Source organism: Mobula hypostoma, unplaced genomic scaffold (genome assembly GCF_963921235.1).
Source record: "Mobula hypostoma unplaced genomic scaffold, sMobHyp1.1 scaffold_36, whole genome shotgun sequence".
Lineage (NCBI taxonomy): Eukaryota > Metazoa > Chordata > Chondrichthyes > Myliobatiformes > Myliobatidae > Mobula > Mobula hypostoma.
The window spans coordinates 1,846,754-1,872,493 of record NW_026948187.1 but is presented as its reverse complement, the minus strand read 5'-3'; the positions used below and the strand labels follow the sequence as shown (position 1 = coordinate 1,872,493).

At 46.2% G+C, this 25,740-nt stretch overlaps 2 protein-coding genes and 1 pseudogene across 3 annotated transcripts in view; 1 reads left to right on the top strand and 2 right to left on the bottom strand.

The window, feature by feature from the left end:
• Positions 1–25,740, bottom strand: part of LOC134341616 (zinc finger protein 239-like) — a 618,489-nt gene that overhangs the window by 143,774 nt on the left and 448,975 nt on the right. The gene's annotated exons all lie outside the window — the stretch shown is intronic.
• On the top strand, positions 3,383–24,210 carry LOC134341522 (NACHT, LRR and PYD domains-containing protein 12-like). Its single transcript, XM_063039394.1, is given in 14 exon segments — positions 3,383–3,981; positions 7,997–8,098; positions 14,580–14,746; positions 16,375–16,546; positions 16,645–16,710; positions 17,771–19,526; positions 20,094–20,180; positions 20,336–20,506; positions 20,662–20,803; positions 20,805–20,833; positions 20,989–21,159; positions 21,319–21,489; positions 21,647–21,814; positions 21,979–24,210. Coding segments are annotated over 14 exon segments (3,306 nt in total). The 5' UTR covers positions 3,383–3,965; the 3' UTR covers positions 22,067–24,210.
• On the bottom strand, positions 23,771–23,939 carry LOC134341693 (U2 spliceosomal RNA; annotated as a pseudogene).

Below are 25,740 nucleotides of genomic sequence, written 5' to 3'. Positions count from 1 at the left end.
CGTAAACATCTTGCAGTCAGTCAATCAATCTTTTTGCATCAAAAAGAAACCTGAACTGAGTTACCAGTGATTCATTTTCAATTTTATATTAAAAGCATTTTGTTATTGCTACACTACAGGAAATGTGGCGGCGAATTGTGCTGCTCCAGCTCCCGCTCGGCAATAAGATAATGGAAAAATGTTTAGCTGCTTTGGACGTTAAAATATATTCCCAGTTGCTGGTGACCAGGGCACAGGTTCTCTGCCCAGTTAAGGCATCATCAGGCTCCAATTCCATTGTGGGATGGAAGGGGGTGTTAATTTTAGAACTGGGAATAGCCAAGACACTGCAGCATATTGCCGACTGGAAAGAGTCCTGGAGTGTTGGTGCTTTGGCTATAATCCTGTGATGGGGTCTTGGAATGCGGAACTGGCTTTCGGCTTTGTCTTTGGCCCAGGTTTGTGCTTCTGTAGATGAGGCTGGATGTTCCTCCTTCTGCAATGAAGCAGAGTTTCCGGTCAGGTAGGTGGAAATATGTTGTAGGACATGAGCTATAATGAGAGGTTGAACAAGCTCTGTGCTATGGGAGAATGGATTTAAATTGAGCTTTCTACACAAATCAATTTCCCAGGAACCCGATCATTCCAATGTAAAACCAGGGTTGTTTCTCTAGAGTGATGCAGGCTGTGGTGAGGCTTGATAGAGGTTTGTAAAGAGGCACAGATAGTGTAGATTGACAGCATCTTTCCCCCAGCATAGAAATATCTAATGCCGGATGGAAAGCATTTAAAATGCGATAGAGTTGTTTCATCGGAGGTGTGATAGGCAAGTTTTTTTTTTCCACGGGAAGTGGTGTGACTGGAATGTGCTCTCTGTCGGTGGGTGGGTGGTAGAGGCAGGTATATTGGGAACTTGTAAGAGATGTTTAGATTGGCTCGTGAATGTGGGGAAATTGAAGGATTGTGGACATTGTGCAGGCAGAAATAATTAGTTTAGTTGGACAGTTGATTACTAACTTAATTGGTTCGACACAGCATTGTGGGTCGAAGGGCCTGTTCCTGTTCTGTACTGTTCTATGGTCTGTATCGCCTGTCGAGAAGTTTCGGGGTAATAGAGGCAAAAGGAGTAGGGCGAACAACAGATCAGCTGGAGCCCAATGTGGGAAACGTGAGATCACCCATTACTGCAGAGAAACAGAAATGCAGAGTGTGTTTAAATGGTGAGGGATTGAGGTGCAGTGGGTAGGGAGAGAATTCAAAGGTACATTGAATTTATTGAAAACGCTGTTTAGTATAAGTTGGTCCATCTCTAACACCTCCGTGCCCTTTCCTGATCTCTCTCTGCCTCCATCTCTGGAGATAGATAGTCCACGGACTTATTTTATAAGCTTACCGATTCCCATGCTAATCTCGACCACAGCTCTTCCCAACCTATCTCCTTTAAAATGCTGTTCCCTTTTTTCAGTTTCTTAGCTTCCGCTGCATCTATTCCCAGGATGTGGCTGTCCTCCCTTCACTATTGATGCCGTCCTCCCCAGCATTAAAACATCCGTGCTCACCCCATTTTCCCACCGCCGTTCTAGTCAGAGTTCCTCTCGTCCTTACCTCTTCAGCCTCTGTATCTTCCACCATCTCCAGAGTGATCCTACATCCCACCCTCTTCTTTCAACAGGGATCACTCTCTCCACAATTGCCTTGTTTATTCATCCCTCCTCACTAATCTCCCTCCAGCCACTTATCCCTGCAAGCGGCCTAAGTGCTACACCTACCCGTACACCTCCTCCCGCACCTCCATTCAGAGCCCGGAACAGTGCTTCCAGATGAGGCAACACTACACTTGCGAATCTGCTGGGGTTATCTATTGTGTCCCGTGCTCCCGATGTGGCCTCATTTAGATTGGTGAGACCCACCATGAACAGGGACACCGTTTTGTCGAACATCTATATCATCTTCCAGAAGGGGGATCTCACAGTGATCAAACATTTTAATTCTGATTCCCACTCCAACGTCTCGATCAATAGCCTCCTCTTGTGCCAAGATGAGACTGCCCTCAGGGTGGAGGGTGGAGCCATACCTTATATTTCATCTGGGTACCCTCTAACCTGTTTGTATGGATTTTGACTTCTCCTTCCAGTAAACAACCCCCACCCACCCACTCAGAACTTTCATTTCTCCTCACCAACTTCCCCCTGGGTCCCCTCCTTCCCTTTCTCCTATTGACAATGCTCCGATTCTTTCTTCTCCAGCCCTTGACCTGTCCTACACTTGACTGACTTCACCTATAACCTCCAAGCTCGCCTCTTTCTCTCTCCCACCGCCCCCCGCCCCCCGCAACATTTTTATTCAGATACTTTACGTCACCCTCCTCGGTAATGAAGAAGACTCTTTGCCCAAAATGTTGACTGTTTACTGTACTCCATAGAGACTGCCTGACGTGCTGAGATCCTCCAGCATTTTGTAGTGGTTGCTTTGGATTTCAGCATTTGCAGGCTTTCTCATGTTTGTGTGGTAATTATCAAAACAATTACTTGGGTTTTGCTGAGATTATATCTTGATTATGGTGTAAAATCCCGCTCCCCATACTAACATGGGTTATATTGACCGAGGTACAAACTGCCGGAGGAACTCAGTGGGTCAGTCAGCATCTGTGGAGGGAAATCACCCTTCAACATTTCGGGCCGAGACCCCCCTCTGGACTGAGAGTAGGCGGGAAATAGCAAAAAAAAAGAAGTGAGGGGTGAGGCTGGAGCAAGAGTTGGGGAGTGAGAGGTGGATCCATGTGAGGGGGAGGTGGGAAGGTGGAAATAGTGACAGGGTGGGAGGTGAGTGGTTGGGGCATCACAAAGCTGCAGAAGATGGAAACTAATTCCATAGAGGATTAACAAAGAGGTTAGAGAGTATTTGTTATGGAGATTCACCAGGAAATGAGGATCAGGCAGCATCTCTAGGAAGAGGTACAGTCGACGTTTCGGGCCGAGACCCTTCGTCAGGACTAACTGAACGAAAAGCTAGTAAGAGATTAAATCTTCCAAGAGATGCTGCTTGGCCTGCTGCGTTCACCAGCAACTTTGATGTGTGCTGCTTGAATTTCCAGCATCTGCGGAATTCCTTGTGTTTCTGTAGCATCTGCGAGTTTTGCTTCCGAGGCCCCGCCCCCGCTCTGAGACGCGATCACTTTTCAAATACTCGCAGTCGCCGGGTGGGCGGTGGTTTTCTTTCGATTGTGTGTTGAATCGGATCGGCGGCGGAGAGTCGGGGGACCGATCGCTGTCTGCGGGGCAAATAGATCATCGGTCAATATTGAGGCCGGTCCTGAGCGAAGAACGAGACCGAAAATTTCCCTTCGGTGAGTACTGAGGCCGATCCCGAGGGATGACCTGATGTTGGGCAGTGAGTTCCGTTAATTTCCCCCGAGCTGGAGGCCTCGTCCCGCTTGCAGGATACAATCTGCCGGTGTCGGTCCCGGTTGTGGGACCTTCACACCGAACCGCCTGAGATGAGCTGCCCCTCAGTCCTTGTTACTTTGGTCCTAGGAACAGGATGAAGTGGCGATTCCGGGACTAAGCCTTTCCGTTGAGTTTTACCTGGGGAACTTTGCCTCCGTCACTCGGCCCGGTAGCAGATCCAAACTTCACCTAGATCGATGCCTGGGGTCGATAATTGTTTTACATATTTCCAACACACTGGAAGCGACCGTTCGGCCTGTTGTATTCTTGCAGACACGAGGGTTAAACAGAGTAATCGCAGCCTCGGAACGCAGCTCCACGTGTATGAGTAGTTTCATCTTTCCCCGTTCAGACAGGACAGTGAGATCCAGATCTCTCACGTACTCTCGGGGGACTGGGAAGTTTATTTCCATCTTCTTTCCATGGCTGCGACTTGCCGAAATGCTGACAATGTTTCCCGATATATTGCCCTATTAATGCGAGAATTAAGTCTTGTTCATTTATCTGGGTTTCTCGGAAGAAGACGTGAAGTATATCTGGATGGATACTTTCTGTGGTGCGTTTATAAAGCTTGTTGAGTGGAAAGGGGCATATACCAAAATTCTTAATGTTTGTTCTAGCTTTGTTATTTTACAATCTGTTATCTACTAGTATGTAGTATTAATTCAGAATCTGTGTATTGCTGGAGGACCATCAGAGATTGCTCTTGATCCCTTTTCCCACCTGGTTCTATCTGGTCTTTCCCTACCCATCTTATACAGTCTTTGTTCAGACTGTATCCCATCGTCTCAATGATATATTTCAGCAATCTTTCCTCTAACCTTTGCCTTCATTGTGAACTGTTGTTTTGCACCGTTTCCCTCAGGGTTTTCCAGGAATAGGTTTTTGATAGCTGGAGCTACCAGAGGTTTAATTGAGCACCGCACTTGGCAGGGTAAAAAGCAGCCATTACAATCTTAGTTTCACCGTTACAAAATGGTTGCAGTGTTAACCTTTGTCATAATGAGACTTGTAGCATACGGTGAATTTGTTATTTCCTTTTCTCGGTAACTTTTGCTGAGCCACATCCTCTGTTTCCAGAGTAACAGCCTGTCAGAGCTGCAGCAAGTGTTGTACTTTTTTATCGCGCTGTGGTCACCGCCTCTCAGCGTGGAGACAGTGGCCTCGGGAGCAAAAGTAACAGAATAAAAGCGGGAGGAAAGGATGCTGTGAGCATTGACTGCGTGGAATGAGTTACACCAGGGTCAGAATGAACTTACAAACTGGTGGGGGTGGAGTGTGTTGTTGACATTTTGCAGTCAGTTACTATCTGTGCATAAATTGAAGTGGTTGGGGGGGGGAGTACAGTTGTAAGAAATTTAAAGAAAGGAGAAAATACTGGAAACATTCAGCAGATCGGCAGCATCTTGGGCAGTCCCAGTTCTGAAACTGGGTCTTCCACCATTTCTCCTTTCATAGATGTAGACTGATGTACTGCGTTTCCATAGAAACCATAGAAACCTTAGAAACTACAGCACAGAAACAGGCCTTTTAGCCCTTCTTCGCTATGCCGAACCATTTTCCGCCTAGTCCCACTGACCTGCACACGGACCATATCCCTCCATACACCTCCCATCCATGTATCTGTCCAATTTATTCTTAAATGTTAAAAAAGAACCCGCATTTACCACTCATCTGGCAGCTCATTCCATACTCCCAACACTCTCTGTGTGAAGAAGCGCCCCCCCAATCTTCCCTTTAAACTTTTCCTCCCTCACCCTTAACCCATGTCCTCTGTTTTTTTTCTCCCCTTGCCTCAATGGAAAAAGCCTGCTTGCATTCACTCTATCTATACCCATCATAATTTTATATACCTCTATCAAGTCACCCCTCATTCTTCTACGCTCCAGGGAATAAAGTCCTAACCTATTCAACCTTTCTCTGTAACTGAGTTTCTCAAGTCCTGGCAACTTCCTTGTAAACCTTCTCTGCACTCCTTCAACCTTATATATATATATCCTTCCTGTAATTTGGTGACCAAAACTGAGCACAATACTCCAGATTCGGCCTCACCAATGCCTTATACAACCTCATCATAACATTCCAGCTCTTAAACTCAATACTTTGATTAATAAAGGCCAATGTACCAAAAGCTCTCTTTAGGACCCTATCTACCTGTGACGCCACTTTTAGGAAATTTTGTATCTGTATTCCCAGATCCCTCTGTTCCACTGCATTCCTCAGTGCCTTATATTAACCCTTTATGTTCTACCTTGGTTTGTCCTTCCAATGTGCAATACCTCACACTTGTCTGTATTAAATTCCATTTGCCATTTTTCAGCCCATTTTTCCAGTTGGTCCAAGTCCTTCTGCAGGCTCTGAAAACCTTCCTCACTGTCTACTACACCTCCAATCTTTGTATCATCAGCAAATTTGCTGATCCAATTTACCACATTATCATCCAGATCATTGATATAGATGACAAATAACAATGGACCCAGCACTGATCCCTGTGGCACACCACTAGTCACAGGCCTCCACTCAGAGAAGCAATTCTCTACTACCACTCTCTGGCTTCTTCCAACGAGCCAATGTCTAATCCAATTTACCACCTCTCCATGTATACCTAGCGACTGAATTTTCCTAACTTACCTCCCATGCGGGACCTTGTCAAAGGCCTTACTGAAATCCATGTAGACAACATCCACTGCCTTCCCTTCATCCAGTTTCCTGGTAACCTCCTCGAAAAACTCCAATAGATTGGTCAAACATGACCTTCCACGCACTAAGCGACGTTGACTCTCCCTAATAAGTCCCTGTCTATCGAAATGCTTGTAGATTCTGTCTGTTAGTACTCCCTCCAATACCTTACGTACTACTCACGTTAAACTCACCTTTTCATTCCCAGCATCTGTGCTGGGAATTGTGAACCTCCTCTGAACCCTCTCCAATGTCAGCACATATTTTACAGGAGAAGTCCAAAACTGTTATCAATACTCAAGGTGAGGTCTTACCAGTACTTCTTAATGTCTCAGCATCATATCCCTGCTCTTGTATCCTAGACCTCTTGAAATGAATGATAACATTGCATTTGGTTTCCTCCCTGATGACTGTACCTTTAAGTTAGCCTTCAGGTTGTTGTGCACGATGACAAGAAGTTCCTTTGCATCTCAGATGTTTGGAATTTCTCCTCGTTTATAAAACAGTCTGCACATTTATATCTACTACCAAAGCGCATGATCTTGCATTTCCAACATTGTATTTTATTTGCCGCTGTCTTACCTATTCTCCCATTCTGGTAATCTGTCTAAGCCCTTCTGCATCCTACATGCTTCCTTAACGCTACCTGCCCCTCCACTACTCTTTGTACCATCTGCAAACTTGGCAACAAAGCCATCTACTCCATCATCTAAATCATTGATATACAGCATAAAAAGAAGTGGTGCCAATATTGACTCCGTGCAGAACACCACTACTCACTGGCAGCCCACTAGAAAAAGGATCCCTTTATTCCCATTCACTTACTTCTACCAATCAACCAATGCTCTAAATATGCCAGTAACATTCCTGTGATATCATGTGTCCTTAACAGTAGGTTTACAGTTGAAACAAAATTAGGAGTGCTACTCATAGTGAACATTATCATAGATTGCAGGGAATGTTGCTCAGTTTGGGAAAAAGGCAGAGAACAGGTAAATAAATTGAATTAAAGATACTTATTGGAAGTTTTGGAAAAGGAAGCAACGTAGTACCGATGATGTGTGTGGTAGGGCATAAGGTAGTGTAAAGGAACAGAGGGCCCTAGCGGTACAGGGTTATTGAGAAAGATGTTTGGCTTACTGGCCTTCAGTGGTCAGGATTGAGAAGAGAGGCAAGGACATCTTGTACAGTTGAGTTTTGTGAGGCTGCGCTTGGAATACATTTATAGAAAAGTTGTGGTTAAACTGGGGAGTGTAGAGAAGATTTACGATGAAGTTGCCAAGACTAAAGGCCTGAATTACAGGAAGAGGACAACCAGGCTGATTCTTTAATTCCTGGAAGACCAGGGAATGAATAGGAACTTTAGATACATGCTCAAATATATGAGAGACAGAGATAAGGTCAACATTAAATCTTTTCCCGATTTCAGGTGAGACCACAACTAGGGTAACAGATTAAGGATATGGGGAAAAGTTTAAAATGGGCATGAAAAGCAATGTTTTCATGCAAAGGCATGTGATTATGTGGAGTGAGCTACCAGGGGATGTGGATGAGGCAGACACAATAGTATCATTTAAATGCAGTGCAGATGGGCAGATGGAGTGAAGGGACTTGGAGGGATATTGACCCATCACAGGAAATTGGGACCATTACGGTCCTCACTGTGTTCGACATGGTCTCCTTAGGTTGAAGTGTCTGTATCGGCTCCATCGCCCCATGACTATCAGTAGGATGTACCAGAAGGCACTGGACAGACATAGGAACGTGGTGTGGAGGTTGATATTATTGGGGACTGCTTGCACCCTAAGCCAACTACTGCAATAATGCAAGAGATGTTGTCATATTTGCAAAATAAGTGTACTATCACTCTCTTCTTGTTGTGTAATTCATAGCATCACCAGCAAGTGAGGGTTTGCTGTACCAGGACCGAAGATTAGACAAGAAGGCGGCAAGTGACCATCAACAGTCGTCGGTCAGAATCAGAATGGCTACAGGTATGATCACTAGGATCTTTATAATTAAACTTCTGTCCCATTGGTACACAATAGTTCAAATGAAGAAATGTATACAGGTGCAAACAATGCTCACAGAAGTGTCCTCTTTGATCCCATTGATAAAGTATCTTTGAGTAATGAATCAATCCATTGGTTCAAGCTCAGGAACTGACACCTATAATGGTCGAATGACTCCGCTCACCATGCAAAGCTTCACCTGAGTGAAAGTAGCAAGAGATCCTGAATCAGATGAATGTGAGTGAAACACAGACAAGAGTATAGCTGTTGTTCTTCAGGTAACAGTCCAAGGAATAGCCCGTCTGTTTCATCACCATACAAGCCCTGATGTGGAAGACAATTCCAAATCTCATTTCGTAAATCTGGCACCAGATGATTGGAGTATTTTCAAGAGTTCTGGGATCAAGCTATATGAATACAGTCTGTATTTTTGAAGGTCCCTTTCCTGTGGGTTTTCATAGTTGCACAGTGGCGATGTGGAGAGCTTCTGGTAGTCTGTTTTCTGTGGCCAAGTTACAAAATACTTCCAATGGCGAATGACCCACGAAAGAGCTAATTGCAGATAAACCACGCTTACAGATATACGGTCTGTTAAAATGCTTTAATGCATGAATAAACACAAACAATATTCTGATGCTGGAAATTCAGAACAACAGTTACACTCAAAATGCTGGAGAAATGCAGCTGGTCAGGCAGCATCCATTGAAATGAATTGAACTCTGCGTTTTGAGCCGAAACTCTTTAAAAAGACTGGCCAAGGAATGTCAGTTCTCATGAAGGTCATGAAGTTCCCATCCACCTTGGATAGTTCATTGAATCTGGCTGTAAATCTACTCTCAGTGTAGCGGCACAGGCAAAACAGCACGGTGCAAGGGATGAGCACTGGGCAAGTATGGTCAAGGGAAATGGAGGAGCGCATACAGGACTTATAAGACCTGTATACTGAGGGCTGGATAAGACCATAAGAGATCAGCGCAGAATTTGGGCAATCACCCTGTCGGGGCTTCTCCATCACTTGATCCTGGCTGATCCATTTTCCCACCCAAATCCTGCTTTAGAAACCATAGAAACCATAGAAACTACAGCACAGAAACAGGCCTTTTGGCCCTTCTTGGCTGTGCCGAACCATTTTCTGCCTGGTCCCACTGACCTGCACACGGACCATATCCCTCCATACACCTCCCATCCGTTTATCTGTCCAATTTATTCTTAAATGTTACAAAAGAACCCGCATTTACCACCTCGTCTGGCAGCTCATTCCATACTCCTACCACTCTCTGTGTGAAGAAGCCCCCCCTAATGTTCCCTTTAAACTTTTCCCTCCTCACTCTTAACCCATGTCCTCTGTTTTTTTTTTCTCCCCTTGCCTCAATGGAAAAAGTCTGCTTGCATTCACTCTATCTATACCCATTATAATTTTATATACCTCTATCAAATCTCCCCTCATTCTTCTACGCTCCATGGAATAAAGTCCTAACCTATTCAACCTTTCTCTGTAACTGAGTTTCTCAATTCCCGGCAACATCCTTGTAAACCTTCTCTGCACTCTTTCAACCTTATTTATATCCTTCCTGTAATTTGGTGACCAAAACTGAACACAATGCTCCAGATTCGGCCTCACCAATGCCTTATATAACCTCATCATAACATTCCAGCTCTTATACTCAATACTTCGATTAATAAAGGCCAATGTACCAAAAGCTCTCTTTACGACCCTATCTACCTGTGACGCCACTTTTAGGAAATTTTGTATCTGTATTCCCAGATCCCTCTGTTCCACTGCACTCCTCAGTGCCTTACCATTAACCCTCTATATTCTACGTTCGTTTGTCCTTCCAACGTGCAATACCTCACACTTGTCAGTAATAAACTCCATCTGTTATTTTTCAGCCCATTTTTCCAGCTGGTCCAAGTCCTTCTGCAGGCTCTGAAAACCTTCCTCACTGTCTACTACACCTCCAATCTTTGTATCATCATCAAACTTGCTGATCCAATTTACCACATTATCATCCAGATCATTGACAAATAACAATGGACCCAGCACTGATCCCTGTGGCACACCAGTAATCACAGGCGTCCACTCAGAGAAGCAATTCTCTACCACCACTCTCTGGCTTCTTCCATCGAGCCAATGTCTAATCCAATTTACCACCTCTCCATGTATACCTAACGACTGAATTTTCCTAACTAACCTCCCATGCAGGACCTTGTCAAAGGCCTTACTGAAGTCCATGTAGACAATATCCACTGCCTTCCCTTCATCCACTTTCCTGGTAACCTCCTCGAAAAACTCCAAAAGATTGGTCAAACATGACCTACCACGCACAAAGCCATGTTGACTCTCCCTAATAAGCCCCTGTCTATCCAAATGCTTATAGATTCTGTCTCTTAGTACTCCCTCCAATAACTTACCTACTACTGACGTTAAACTCACCGGCCTATAACTTCCCAGATTACTTTTCGATCCATTTTTAAACAACGGAACAAGGTGAGCCACTCTCCAATCCTCCGGCACTTCACCCGTAGACAGCAACATTTTAAGTATTTCTGCCAGGGCCCCCGCAATTTCAACACTAGTCTCCTTCAAGGTCCGAGGGAACACTTTGTCAGGTCCCGGGGATTTATCCAATTTAATTTTCCTCAAGACAGCAAGCACCTCCTCCTTTTTAATCTGTATAAGTTTCCATGGTCTCACTACTTGATTCCCTCAATTCCATAGATTTTATGCCAGCTTCCTTAGTAAATACAGACGCAAAAAATCTATATAAGATCTCCCCCATTTCCTTTGGTTCCGCACAAAGCCGACCACTCTGATCTTCAAGAGGACCAATTTTATCCCTTACAATCCTTTTTCTCTTAATATATTTGTAAAAGCTCTTTGGATTATCCTTCACTTTGACTGCCAAGGCAACCTCATGTCTTCTTTTAGCCCTCCTGATTTCTTTCTTAAGTATTTTCTTGCACTTCTTATACTCCTCAAGCACCTGATTTACCCCCTGTTTCCTATACATTTCATACAACTCCCTCTTCTTCTTTATCAGAGTTGCAATATCCCTTCAGAACCAAGGTTACTTATTCCTATTCAATTTGCCTTTAATCCTGACAGGAACATACAAACTCTGCACTCTCAAAATTCCCCCTTTGAAGGCTTCCCACCTACCAATCACATCTTTGCCAGAGAACAACCTGTCCCAATCCACGCTTTTTAGATCCTTTCTCATTTCTTCAAATTTGGCCTTCTTCCAGTTCAGAACCTCAACCCTAGGACCAGATGTATCCTTGTCCATGATCAATTTGAAACTAATGGTGTTATGATCACTGGAACCAAAGTGCTCCCCTACACAGACTTCCGTCATTTGCCTTAATTTGTTACCTAACAGGAGATCCAATATTGCATCCCCTCTAGTTGGTCCCTCTATATATTGATTTAGAAAACTTTCCTAAACACATTTTACAAACTCTAAACCATCTTTGTCCCTGTAACCTTTTACTCCCTGACTAATGAAGAACCCATCACAATCTGCTTTAAATACACCCACTAGCCTGGCCACAACAAGTGCCTGTGACAATAAATTCATCAGATTAACAACCCCTTGTCGAAATAAATTCCTCTCCATATCCGTTCTAAATTGACTTGCCTCTGTTCCGAGGCTGTGCCCTCTAGACCTGGACAACCACTATTGAAAATACCCTCTCCAGATTCCTCTATAATAGGTTTTCACTCCTCATTTTACGAAGCTCCCATGAGTACTGGCACAGAGCCATCCTCGTATGATAACAATTTTATTCACAGTGTCATTCTCATGTCATCTTCTGGTCATTCTTCAATGTGTTTCTGAGACGGGTAATAATACTGTTGATGAAACTCCAAGTGAGTCCACACCAGTGCCTTATAAATAATCCTCATTGCATCCTTGCCTATACGTTTTAGTTCTCTTGACCTGATTGCTGACAATGTATTTCCTTCCTCACGACCGACCCAATCTGCAACTTTAGGGAACCCTACATGACAATTTCCAAGTCCATTTGCACCGCATATTTTTGAAATTTTTGCCTTTTAGAAAATACTCTATGCTTTTCTTCCTTCTTAAAAAAGTGCATAACCATTCTCCTCAGCTCTCCAGAGTACCCCCATCTGCAGCCTCCATGCTTCCTGTATAGTATTCCTCGTCCCCCTATATTTGCAAATTTGGCCATAAAGCCATCAATTCCCTATTCAAAAGCATTGATATATAATGTGAAAAGAAGTGTTCCCAACACTGACCCATGTGGGACATCACTAATCTCTGGCAGCCAGCTAGAAAAGCCCCCATTTATTCACAATCAAGCAGTCTTCTCTCCATGCTAGTACTGTATAATTCATTTAACACTGTGGGCTCAACTTGTTAAGCAGTTTCCTGTACGGCACCTTGCCTTCTGAAAATCACAACATTCACCAATTCTTCTTTGCCTATCCTGCTTATTATTTCCTCAAAGCATTCCATCAGTTTGTTCAGACAAGATTTTCGCTTTAGAAAACTTTTATGACTTTGACCCATTTTATATCGTGCCTCCATGTACCCTGAGACCTCACCCCTAAGAATCGACTCCAAACATCTTCCCAAGCACTGAAGTCAGGCTAACTGACTTAAATTTTCCTTTATTCTGCTTTCCTCCATTTTTGAAGTGTGAAGTGTTGTTTGCAACTTTCTAGTCCTCCAGAACCATGCCAGAATCTAGTGATTATTTTTTAGTCATTACTAATCCCTTCACAATCTCCTGTTGTTCAGGGGTACAAGGTGGAATCTGCTGCGTCAGGGTCTCTGGCACGGTCGGCTGCTGAACGATGATGCCGTCTTATAAAAATAATTTACTTTTACCATTGTAAACTTAAATTAATAAGTAAACTCAAAAGTATGTTTTTTTTTAATTTTCAACATTGATATACACAGTATTCATACTACTAAAAGGCATTTGAGGATGCCCAGTTTTCAGCCCGTGTAAACATTCCCTGCTCAGAGCGATGGTCAGTCCATACAGCTGTTTAAAACAAACGGAGGGAAAGTTGCTCGCAAATTTCTACAGATGTACTGTGAAGAGCCTTGCTGACTAGTCGCATCAATAGCTGGTATGAAGGACCACTGTATAGGATCAGGGACAACTTTGCACACTCAGTCAGAAACATCATGCACACTGTCCTACCCAGCATCAAGGTCACCTTCAAAAGACGTTACCTATCCGTCCTGTATAGACCCCTATCACCTATGACAACCCTTCTCGCTTCCATCAATGAGGACGCACAGGAGTGAAGACACGTACTCAAACTTTTAGGCAACAACTTTCGCTCCACCGTCACTGGAATAGTCGGTATTATTCCTTAGATTCCGAAGAGCCATGGAGGAATTCCAGTAAAACATCGGTCGGTAAACTTGTAGAGAAACTTTCCAGGGAACCGTTCTACTTGTATGGGGTCAGCACACAAGGTCATGTTTTGTACAATTGACTGACACTTAGGAGGAGGACTGATGAAGGGAGGACAGTGAATTTTGCATACAGGGATGTTAGTGAAACTTTCAAAATGTCCCTCGTGATAAACAAATGATTAAAGCACATCAGTTGCTTGGAGACGTGCAAAATTGTCTTGGCCACACAAAACGGGTATTGGTGGTGAGGCCGGGAGGTCTGTGAGCAGTGGTGCTCTGAAAGATTCAGTGACGTCTGCTGTCTGTGACAGTGTCAATGACTGGCAAACTCTAATGACTCTGATTCACACATTTACGGAAGATACAGCACTTGGTGGAGTTATGGATATTAGAAACATTTGTGAAAGGACACAGTAGAATATTGACCATTTATAACTATGAACAGAGAGATAGCAGGAGAATTGATGGACAGAGCGATTTGTGGGTACATGTGCATATCTCTATGAAAGAAACAAAACATGTAGACCGATTGTAAAAACGAACTGTAGCATCAGTCGAGAGTTGAGCACAAATGTGGGAAAGACATGCTGTTGCTGTAAGGAACTTTGATTGGGGCACAAATGCAGTTGTGTGGAGTTCTGGTTTGTACATTAAGGAAGAATATGGAGACTCCGGAGAAGGTGCAGAGCAGTGCTGTGTGAATTAGAGTATCCGATGTAGGGGAGACTGGTGGCTGAGTATCTAAAACTATCAGAGGCACAGATTACATGGACACTCAAGTCTCTCACTCAGTGTGAAACTGTTATAACCAAAGGGCATGAGTTCATGTGAGGGCGTCGGAGGGGCGATTGTGCCATGATATTTACAATGCAAGTTTTCCACTGGGAGCATCATTTAAGAGATTATAAAATAGGCAAATGGACAGGCAAGCACTTGAGGTATAGAGACCATGAACATGCAGATAGTAGTGGATCAAGTTGACATCATGGTCGACACAGACATAGTGACACAAAATGTGTGTTCCTGTGCTGTACTTTTCCATGTTCTATGTCTGTTCACAGATCTGAACTCCGCAATATCCACCTTCTTGTCAAATTGTGAGGATCACCAACTGCTGCAGTTGACGAGATTCTACATGGAGCGACTGGAGCAGGCGACTGAAGAGGGTGTAGAGGGTCTCGGCCTTATGTTAACTGACGAGCATCACTTCACCGGACGAGAGTATCACGTAAGTGAAAGGGAGACCGATAGATTAAGTGTCGATTTTTCAACAGACTGACAGACCCGATGTAAACGAACTGGTCTGTGTGGGTCAACAAGGCAGCCCGGGGCTGCATCCACACTGAGCCTTTATGCGGTAGATACACGTTCTGACAGGAGTCTTGCCAATTATCTGACACAGTCATTTTTAGTCTGGTTAGGATACAAACAATGATTGACAGCTGACTGTTGCTCATGTGATATGCGATGGGGACTGCCAGTGGATAGAGAATATATTAATCTGTCTGTCTTTCCAGCATGTTTCCAATGCTTGACCTCACTGGCCAGGCAACAGTGTTTCCTTGAAAACTCAATGAATTCCACAATCAATGTGCTGATCATGCTCTAAGCTCATCTGCCTTCCCTACAATACTGCTTGCATTGAAATAATATGCATCTTGGAACATTAGTTTCACCATGTTCATCCTTTAGTGTTCTGACTTTGTCGGCTTAACAACATGTTTCCCAAACAACCACTGCACTGTCTGCTCTGGTTCTTCGTACCCTTACAACTCTAGTTTAAACTGACCGCCCCCCCCCCCCCGCCCCATGCAGCGCTAACAACCCTTCCCGCAAGGGTATCAGTTCCCCTCCAGTTCAGGTGCAAAACGATGTATGCACAGGTATCATCTCCCTTGGAACAGAGCCCAATCATCCAAAGATCTGAAGCCCTCTGTCATGCACCATCTCATCAGCCACATGTTAGACTGTATTATCGTCCTATTTCTGGTGCGTGGTACGGGTAGCAATCCCGAGAACACAAACCCAGAGATCCTGCCCTTTAACGTAGCACCTAAATCCACGAACTCACTTTGCAAGAACTCATCACCCTTCATTAGTAAATCATTGGTACCGATGAGATCAAAGTCTGTTCCGCCTCCATCTTATGAATGTTGTGGACTTGATCCAAGATTTCCCTGACATTGGTAACATACCATCTGGTAATTTCATTTTCATTCACGGACCCTTCTGTCTGATGTCCTAACTATTGAACTCACATCGCTTCAGCTCAGCAAGTCTCATCCCATCCCTTCCTAGTCTAAAAGCTAGACTCAGTACCGGAGACCTGCTGCAATGGCTTTCCTGTGCTGGGTCATACCCACTTCCCCCCACCCGCCTCTACAGTACACGGTATACCTGTTATTGAGGTAAGGGACCACATAGGTTTTCTGCACCTGCTGCTTATCCTTTCACCCCAGCCCGGCAGTCACCCAAACACCCCTGTCCTGCAGTTTGGGTATAGCTCCTTATCTCATCCGGTAGGAGAAGCATTCTACTGTTCTGTATCATCAAAAATCTCTAAATCTTCCATAACTCCTCACCAAAGCCTCTCTGACACAACGCTTCAACTCCCCACTCTTAACTACAGCCACTCCGCTTAAACCAAACTACTTTTTTACTGGCCCTTACCAAGTGCAAAATTAGCCCGTAGTCCCGACTGACCCAGCTCACCTTTTAAAGCCTTGCTCCCGCAACGCACACTCCAATTACTCTTCTCAGTCTGTGGCGTGCAGAATGTGCTGGGTCAGTCCATGTTCAGGGTAGATTTGTACCCATTCCTCCGCTCCTCAATATGTTCCCCGTTGTTCATCACAGAGCGTGACTGAGCTCGCAGGGAAGGGAAACCGAGCGGGCGCTTCCAAACTCCTCCTGGATCTGGTGATGGAGAAGGGCTCCGGGGCCTGGAGGGTGATGTGGGAATCCTTTGTGAAGCTACATCACCATTTACCGAAGCTGAGCAGAATATTGGATGAAATACGGGAACGTGGTACGGTGAACAATACACTGTGTGTTACAGATGTAAATGCTGATGAATTTACAGTATTACACAGACCTGACTTCATGCAGGTTAATCTGTTTGAACAGGTGACGCCCAGTTCGCCTACATGGACACAGAGCGGGGTTTATCTGAAGTGCCCACGCATCTGAAAGGTAAACGATGTAACAGAAATCTCAGAGTCTGTTTCATTCTGAGAGTCTGAATACCTGTCTTTTGCTCCCTGTTTAGAGACTGTCAGAACCTGGGAGAAGGGTTTTTGTTGCTGTGGCTGGAACACAGGAAACCATTTGCATTTTTCACAACATCCGGCACCTTCCAGGTCTCAGCCTGTGCACCCAGAGGCCTCTGAGATTTATAAGCCGATGCGCCCGTCTGTACCACAGCAAACCTTGGCGATCTCCATTACCCAGCGCCGAATATCCCGAGATCTAGCAAAGCTGAAACCAGCCGGTTCTATTTGGATCATCCAACTCTGGCAGAGGAAGTCTCACACTTCAGAGTTTATGCACCAGCTCCCCAGAGCAGAGGGGACTGTAAAGATGTGATGGGGATGTATTGCCTGAGTTTGTGTACCAGCTCCCCAGAGCAAAGGGGACCGTAGAGGTGCACTGGGGCTGCGCTGCCTATGTTCATGTATCGGATCACCAGAGTAGATGAGACTGCACTGGTACTCTGGGGGTGTGGGGGGGGGAGGGGGGGAGGAGGGTGCTCTATCGTGACTGGCTCAACCTAGAGCAGGAAACAGGAATAGTGTTCCTTTTCCATGGCTCAGTACTGACAGCTTAAACCTAAAGGAGTGTCAGGAGCATCAGGTCCATTGTGAGAGAAGTGAAAACAGGAAGAGCAAGTGAGTCGCTCCCCCCCCGCCCCCACTGTCACCCCCTGTGGTGTTGCACAGTTCAGCAGAGTCTGAGCAGTGAAACCAGCCTCTCCACACAACACTCCCCTTTGCAGAATCACGTGTGCACTTGCTGCTGGCTGTAACACCAGGGAATCTGCAAACTATGAACTGAGGGGAGAGTGGTGCCTTTAACAGCGAATCTGAATCAGATCAGAAATGTTTCGGGGCCATAATTCACTTTCAGACGCTCTACCACTGAGCTCCCAATTTCACCCAAACAATGTCTTTAATAAGTTTTTTTTAATTTGGAAAAATATGTTTGGTGTTCCGTGTTCTTCAGGGATTGACAACCTATTTCTGTACGTCCTCAGATGTTCGACAGAAACATATGGAGAATCTACGGGCACAAACTGAGACACTGAGAGTGAGCACTATCCTGATGAGGGAGAAGGTGAAGGTTTTCCAGCTGGTTGATCGATACGCTGAGCTCACGGTCATTTCTACCGTTCGAGATCGGAGACTGGTGGAACATGAGCTGCTGGCAAGAGGCAGAGACCACGAGGAATGGAGAGAGAAACATCTCCGCAGAGAGCTGGAAAAAGTCCGGATGGATCAGTTATTCAAGAGGACTTTTCTTCAAAAATTGAAGAGTTCTTTTTATGGAAAAAAATATGGGATTTCGGCAGCAGTGGCCGGAGTCCCAGGGATTGGGAAAACAACCATGGTACAAAAGATTGTTTATGACTGGGCCACGGGGAAAATATACAAACAATTCCATTTTGTCTTCAGTTTCAAATTCCGAGATTTAAACTCCATTACCTGCAGAATAAACCTGAAAGAACTGATTCTGCATCAGTATCCCTACTTTGGGAATATCCTGAGACAGGTCTGGAAGAACCCAGAGAGGCTGTTGTTTATATTCGATAGTTTGGACGAATTCAAGCACAGAATCAATTTTGCTGACAATCAGGGAGACACAGAAATTCAGGACACATGCACAGATCCTGAATTCAAGTGCAAAGTGTCGGACATTGTGTACAGTTTAATCCAGCACAAACTGCTCCCAGGGTGTTCAGTGCTGGTGACCACCCGTCCCGCTGTGTTACATTTATTGGAAAGGGCAGAGATCAGTGTCTGGGCTGAAATCCTGGGATTTGTTGGTGAGGAACGGAAGGAATATTTCAATAGGCATTTTGAAAATCAGATGGTGGCGGCAGCTGTTTTCAAACACGTGAAGGAGAACGAGATCCTGTACACCATGAGCTACAACCCCTCCTACTGCTGTATCCTCGCTCTGGCACTGGGACCCTTCTTCACACAAAGAGGCAGGGTCCCGCAGCGAGTTCCCAAGACCATAACCCAATTATATTCCTACTATATTTACAACATCCTGAAAAACCATGACCGTGAGATTGAGAACCCCCGTGATGTGTTACTGAGGGTTGGTCAGATGGCCCTCAGAGGAGTGTTCGAGAAGAAGATTGTGTTTACAGATGGAGATTTGATCAACTACAGTCTGCAGCCTTCCCAGTTCCTGTCCGGATTCCTGATGGAGCTTTTGGAGAGAGAGGATTCTGCCCGGTGTGTGGTTTACACATTCCCTCACCTCACCATCCAAGACTTTGTAGCTGCAGTCGCACAGTTCCTGAATCCACATCCAGGGGATATCCTGAAATTCCTCACAAAAGCCCACAACACAACAGATTGGCGATTTGAGGTATTTCTCCGTTTTGTTGCTGGTCTCTCCTCCCCAATGACAGCTCGGGGCCTGGAGGAGTTTCTGGGTCCATTTCCTCATGAAACAACCTGCCGGGTGATTGACTGGGTGAAGGAGGAGGTTAAACGCCGGAGTGGAAACACATGCAGTGAAGCTGGTAAAAGAAGCCTCCTGAACACATTGCACTACCTGTTTGAGTCTCAGAATCGTCCATTGGCTCAGGCCGCACTGGAATCTGTGGAAACACTTTCATTCAGTGGAATGACACTGACCCCGGTTGACTGCGCGATCCTGTCTCATGTCATCGGACTCTGTGACACAATAAAACACCTCAACCTGGCTGGCTGCCACATTCAGTGTGAAGGAATCCAGCGGCTGGGACACGGGCTGCACAAGTGCCAGGAGTTGAGGTAACTTTATTTATTTCTCACTCTGAGCTGTGAAACTGTCCCACTGTGTTGTTTCAATGTAAATGAAGTTGGGTAAACTGTTGTAAATATGATTGTGAAGACCTGTGACAAATGCCATCCCCCTACGTCCTGTGGGATTTCTCTTACCCATTACCCTTTTCCAGTGGGATCTCTCTTCCCCATCCTGCAGGTTCTATCTTTCCATCCTTTTCCTCAGGTGGTGTCATTTCCCACCGACATTTCCCCATTCACAGATCTCCCTCACTGTGGGACATTCTCCCACCCTTCATCCCTGTCCCTCCTGACCCTCTCAGGTCAGGATCACTTTTCTAACCAGCAGGGAATGAGACAGAGTATGTGGAGTTTACAGGGTCACACGGACAGACTACATTACTGACATTCGGTGAATACCCTGGAGCTGGTCAGTGAGGGTCATTGACAGTGATGGGAACTCCGATCAGTGATTTACTGAAGGGTTTAATGTTTCCTGAAATATCCGAGTAGGAGAAATTTGCTCAGCACACAGTATGAATCACTTTGTTCATGAATTTGTCTGTTTGTGTTTAGACTTGGTGAGAATGACCTGGGAGATTCAGGAGTGAAACTGGTGTCTGCGGCTCTGAGGAACCCGGAGTGTAAAATACAGAAACTGGAGTAAGTACCAGAGTCTGGGAGATTGTGTTTACTGTCACTGGGTGTTTGACACTGAACATTAATGTGATCAGTAATTGTGTTACTGATAAACACTGGGGATTTGTACCGTCTCCTGTCTCTTTGTTTCCTTCATCCTCACTCTCTCTCATTTCCAGGTTGGATGAGGTCGGTCTCACAGATTCTGGTGTCGAGGATCTCGTCTCCACTCTCAGTACAAACCCATCACTGACGGAGCTGGACCTGAGTGCTAATGAACTGGGAGATTCAGGAGTGAAACTGGTGTCTACGGTTCTGAGTAACCCGGAGTGTAAAATACAGAAACTGGGGTAAGTACCAGATCGTGGGAGATTGTGTTTACAGCCACTGGGTGTCTGATACTAAACATTAATGTGATCAGTAATTGTGTTACTGATAAACACTGGGGATTTGTACCGTCTCCTGTCTCTCTGTGTCCTTCACCCACACTCTCTCTCATCTCCAGGCTGGGGGCTGTCGGTCTCACAGATTCTGGTGCCGAGGATCTCATCTCCACTCTCAGTACAAACCCATCACTGACGGAGCTGGACCTGAGTGCTAATGAACTGGGAGATTCAGGAGTGAAACTGGTGTCTGCGGCTCTGAGTAAACCCGGAGTGTAAAATACAGAAACTGGGGTAAGTACCAGATCGTGGGAGATTGTGTTTACAGTCACTGTGTGTCTGATACTAAACATTAATGTGATCAATAATTGTGTTACTGATACACACTGGGAATTTGTACCGTCTCCTGTCTCTCTGTGTCCTTCACCCACACTCTCTCTCATCTCCAGGCTGGGGGCTGTCGGTCTCACAGGTTCTGGTGCCGAGGATCTCGTCTCCACTCTCAGTACAAACCCATCACTGACGGAGCTGGACCTGAGTGCTAATAAACTGGGAGATTCAGGAGTGAAACTGGTGTCTGCGGCTCTGAGGAAATCGGAATGTAAAATACAGAAACTGGAGTAAGTACCAGACTGTGGGAGATTGTGTTTACAGTCACTGGGTGTCTGACACTGAATATTAATGTGATCAGTAATTGTGTTACTGATAAACACTGGGGATTTGTACCGTCTTCTCTCTCTCTCTCTCTGTCCTTCACCCTCACTCTCTCTCATCTCCAGGCTGTACCGTGTCGGTCTCACTGGTTCTGGTGCCGAGGATCTCGCCTCTGCTCTTGGTACAAACAGATCTCTGAGGGAGCTGAACCTGAGTGTTAATGAACTGAAAGATTTAGGAGTGAAACTGGTGTCTGCGGCACTGAGGAATCCGGAGTGTAAAATACAGAAACTGGGGTAAGTACCAGACTGTGGGAGATTGTGTTTACAGTCACTGGGTGTCTGACACTGAACATTATTGTGATCAGTAATAGTGTTACTGATAAACACTGGGGATTTGTACCGTCTCCTGCCCTTCTCTGTGTCCTTCATCCTCACTCTCTCTCATCTCCAGGCTGTGGGGTGTCGGTCTCACAGATTCTGGTGTCGAGGATCTCATCTCCGCTCTCGTTACAAACCCATCACTGAAGGAGCTGGACCTGGTATTCAACTCGCTGACAGACCGATCCGTCCCCGCCCTCCGCCGCCTCATACTAAACGTCCCGAGTCTGGAGCGGATCCGGTGAGTGTTTGTGTTAATGTTCAAAGTGATAAAATATCAGTGGATCTGCGGGTTTTCTGGTGATATTTGTCTGTGAGTGTTTTTGAAACATTAACCCCGGTCCCCTGGTACTGACACTGTTGTGTAATCTGTCTATTTCATTTTTATTCTTCTGTCTGTTTCAGGCTGGACCAGAATCGGTTCAGTGAGACCGGGAGGAAGGAACTGAGACCTCTGCAGGGAGTCAGACCCGGACTGACAGTGATCCTGTGAACATCTGAATGTGGGAACAGCCCCGCCCGCGGGATGGGGACATTTTGCCCAATTCCTCACCCTCCCCTTTAACTCCCGCCCTTACCTTTAACTCGCCGCGCGCCAGGTGTAATTCCAAACAGTTTTAACGGAACTGGCTCCAAGCTCGCGCTGTGGGTCGGTCATTGTGCTCCCGCAGAGACATAGATCCACCTCCTGACCTCCTGTCCAGCGGCGCTGCTTCCGCCGGATGTAAGTGTTCGAGACCCCCTCCCACGTGACACCCCGGAGAATTACACGCACAGGAAGAGCCTGGGGGCTGGGGATCACTCTTGGACTCTGGTGTCACAGAGCAGGATTATCCCGGGAGAGAATCATTTTGCTCCCTTTGCTGAGCACGTTGCATTCGGCAGTCTGGCCGATATAATGATGTTAAATTGACACATACCTCGGCAGTGACCCTGGATCTGCAGCGATCTCTGAAGTGTGATTTTATAACCATCGGTTCCTCGATGCAGAGTGACGGTGAGAAACGGGACTGACTATTCAACCGGTCACTCGTTGTCGCTGATCAGTTAATTGTGTGTGACTGTGAGTGAGTCAGGAGTTGCTTATTTATTCCCGCACGTCAGCAGCTCACACATTGATTAATTTACGTTTGTGATGATGAAATCAATAAACCGCTGTAGCTTCCCGCCTTGGTGTCAGACTTGAGTCTCATTCGAGGAGAAACAGTGACCTGGGGTTACTGCTGCCCCCCGCACCCGGTGAACTGCAATAATGGGTCTGAGCTCCTCACACTGGTACAACAGCGTCTCAGCTCCAGGCTGAGGGATGTCAGACTGGTGGTGTCTGGTCCCCAGGATCTCTTCACTCCCCATCCCCATCCAGGCTGACACACCACTCCCTCTCACCCAGATACTCGCACTATCCTGATCCCCACCTTCCTGCGCGCTTTCTCGCTCTCACAGTCAAAAACAACAAAGGATATTGGAAGCTCATATACTGTATAATATCGGATCCGCGTCCACCAAGGTCGCAAACAGAAGGGAACAGAAGCAATCAACACGGGCTGAAGGTCCCTCTGCACAGACCCGGCACAGAAACCCGGGGCCAGACAGAATCAAGTTTCCTCCGCACAGTCCCAGCTCACACTCCCGGGATCAGACACTGAGTGAAGCTCCCTCCACACCGACCTATCTCACACCCTCACAATCAAAGCCTCTCATAATCTTATACACCTCTATCAGGCCACCTCTCATCCTCCGTAGCTCCAAGGAGAAAAGGCCGAGTTCACTCAACCTATTCTCATAAGGCATGCTCCCCAATCCAGGAAACATCCTTGTAAATCTCCTCTGCACCCTTTCTATGACTTCCACATCCTTCCTGTAGTGAGGCGAGCAGAACTGAGCACAGTACTCCAAGTGGGGTCTGACCAGGGTCTATATAGCTGCAACATTACCTCTCGGCTCCTAAATTCAATTCCACGATTGATGAAGGCCAATATACCGCACACCTTCTTAACCACAGAGTCAACCTGCGCAGGTGCTTTGAGTGTCCTATGGACTCGGACCCCAAGATCCCACTGATCCTCCACACTGCCAAGAGTCTTACCATTAACACTACCTGTAAAAGTACAACGAAGAAATAGGGAAAAAGCCTAAGAAGCTTAATGCGTACGGATAACTGAATTTTTCTCTTTATTTGTTGTTTAATCTCCCCGAGGAGAGGTGCACCATTCCCGAAAGCACTGCAATACCGGGTCGATGCACGGAATGGACGGAGCAAGCCCCTATTCCATCTCCCTGTTCCAAAAATCAATTGAATATATGGTCCCCAGATAGGGGACGTATCAGATATTAAACTGATAAGTGATTTTTTTCTGGAAAAATATACTTCATTCAGAAATATTACAAAATAAAATTATTTGCAAAAAAAACATTTGTTGACTCTGAGTCCTTCTACAATAAATAAAGTTATTTACATTAAATCATGCGTTGACTCTCAGTCCTTATTCAAAATAAAGATGTTTACAATAAATCATTCGTTGACTCTCAAACCTTAGTCAAGATCAAAACCTTTAAGAGGGTTCTGACTGGGAGTGCCCCTCTCACCGCCAGCCAGGCGAGGTCTTGGTGCCTGTTGGTTAGATCTGGCGATGAGGCATTTTGCCAGATGAACTGGACAGTCTGCTCCGGGAACCACCCCACTGTGTCCATCACGTCCTTCTCCTGCAGTGCCTGCAGGACATTACGTGCCGACCACTGCCTGATGGCCCTGTGGTCAAAGGCGTTCTCCTGGAAGAACTTTGCTACGTAGGACAGGTATGCCGACAACGACCAGCTGACTGGGGCGTTGCGCAGGAGTGGGGCCAGACCCATCCTTCGTAGCCAGGGCGACAGGTAGAACCTGGGCACATAGTGGTACTTGGTGCCCACATACCTGGGTTCTACACACAACCTGATGCAGCTACACACGAAGCTGGCCATCAGGGTGAGGGCGACATTAGGGAAGTAATTGCCCCCATTGTCCAGGGACTTGTGCATGACGGTCCGTCTCGCCCGCTCCATCTTGGATCCCCAGACGAATCTGAAGACAGCTCGGGTGATTTCCGAGCTGTAGGAGCGGGCGACGGGCCACACCTGCGCCAAGTACAGCAGCCCTGAGAGCACCTCACACCTGATGACCAGGCTCTTGCCCTGATGGTGAAGGGGACGCTGGATCGGTCGGGCCAGTTGCCGAAGAGCATGGCTTCGCTCTTCGTGCGGTTGACCCTGGCCCCCGACGCCAGCTCGAACTGTTCGCAGCTGCCAATCAACCTGCGAACTGACCTCGGATCAGAGCAGAAGACGGTGACGTCGTCCATGTACAGGGAGGTTTTCACTTGGGTCCCTCCACTGCCTGGCAGCGTCACCCCTCTTATGCCCTCATCCCTCCTGATGACTTCCGCAAAGGGTTCAATTCAGCAGACGGACAAGACAGGGGAGAGGAGACAACCCTGCCTGACTCCAGACCTGATAGGGAAGCTGTCTGTTTCCCACCCGTTGACCTGCACTGCACTACGGATGTCTGTGTAGAGCAGTCTGACCAATTCCGGATTCCATCCCCAATTCCCATTTTAAAGACCATGTCCACCATGTACGTGTGTGATATCCTTCGAAGGCTTTCTCCTGGTCCAAGCTGACCAAGCAGGCGTTCACCCCCCTGACCTGCACGTAGGCGATGGTGTCCCTCAGCAGCGCGAGGCTGTCCGAGATCTTCCTGCCTGGTACAGCACAGGTTTGGCCCGGGTGGATCACCTGTCCCAGAGCAGACTCGACCCTGTTGGCGATAGCCTTGGACAGGATCGTGTAGTCCACATTCAGCACAGAGATGGCTCTCAATTCCTAATGTCCTCCCTTTCCCCCTTCTGCTTGTAGATGAGGGTGCTGATGCCCTTCCTCATGGACTCTGACATGCTGCCGGCCAGAAGCATAGCGTTGTACACTTCCAGCATGGTTTGGGAAAACCATTGAAATGTAGTGGGGCGTTGGTCTGTGACTCCTATTTTCTAACACAATCACTGATCCCAACCCCTATTAAGGTCATGGGAAGGAAGCTGAACATTGAACCCTTCACCCTAGTGACATCAGCAAGCTGATTAACAAGGGGTGGATGAGGCCGAACCCCAGGAGTATGTGATGGACAATGTAGAG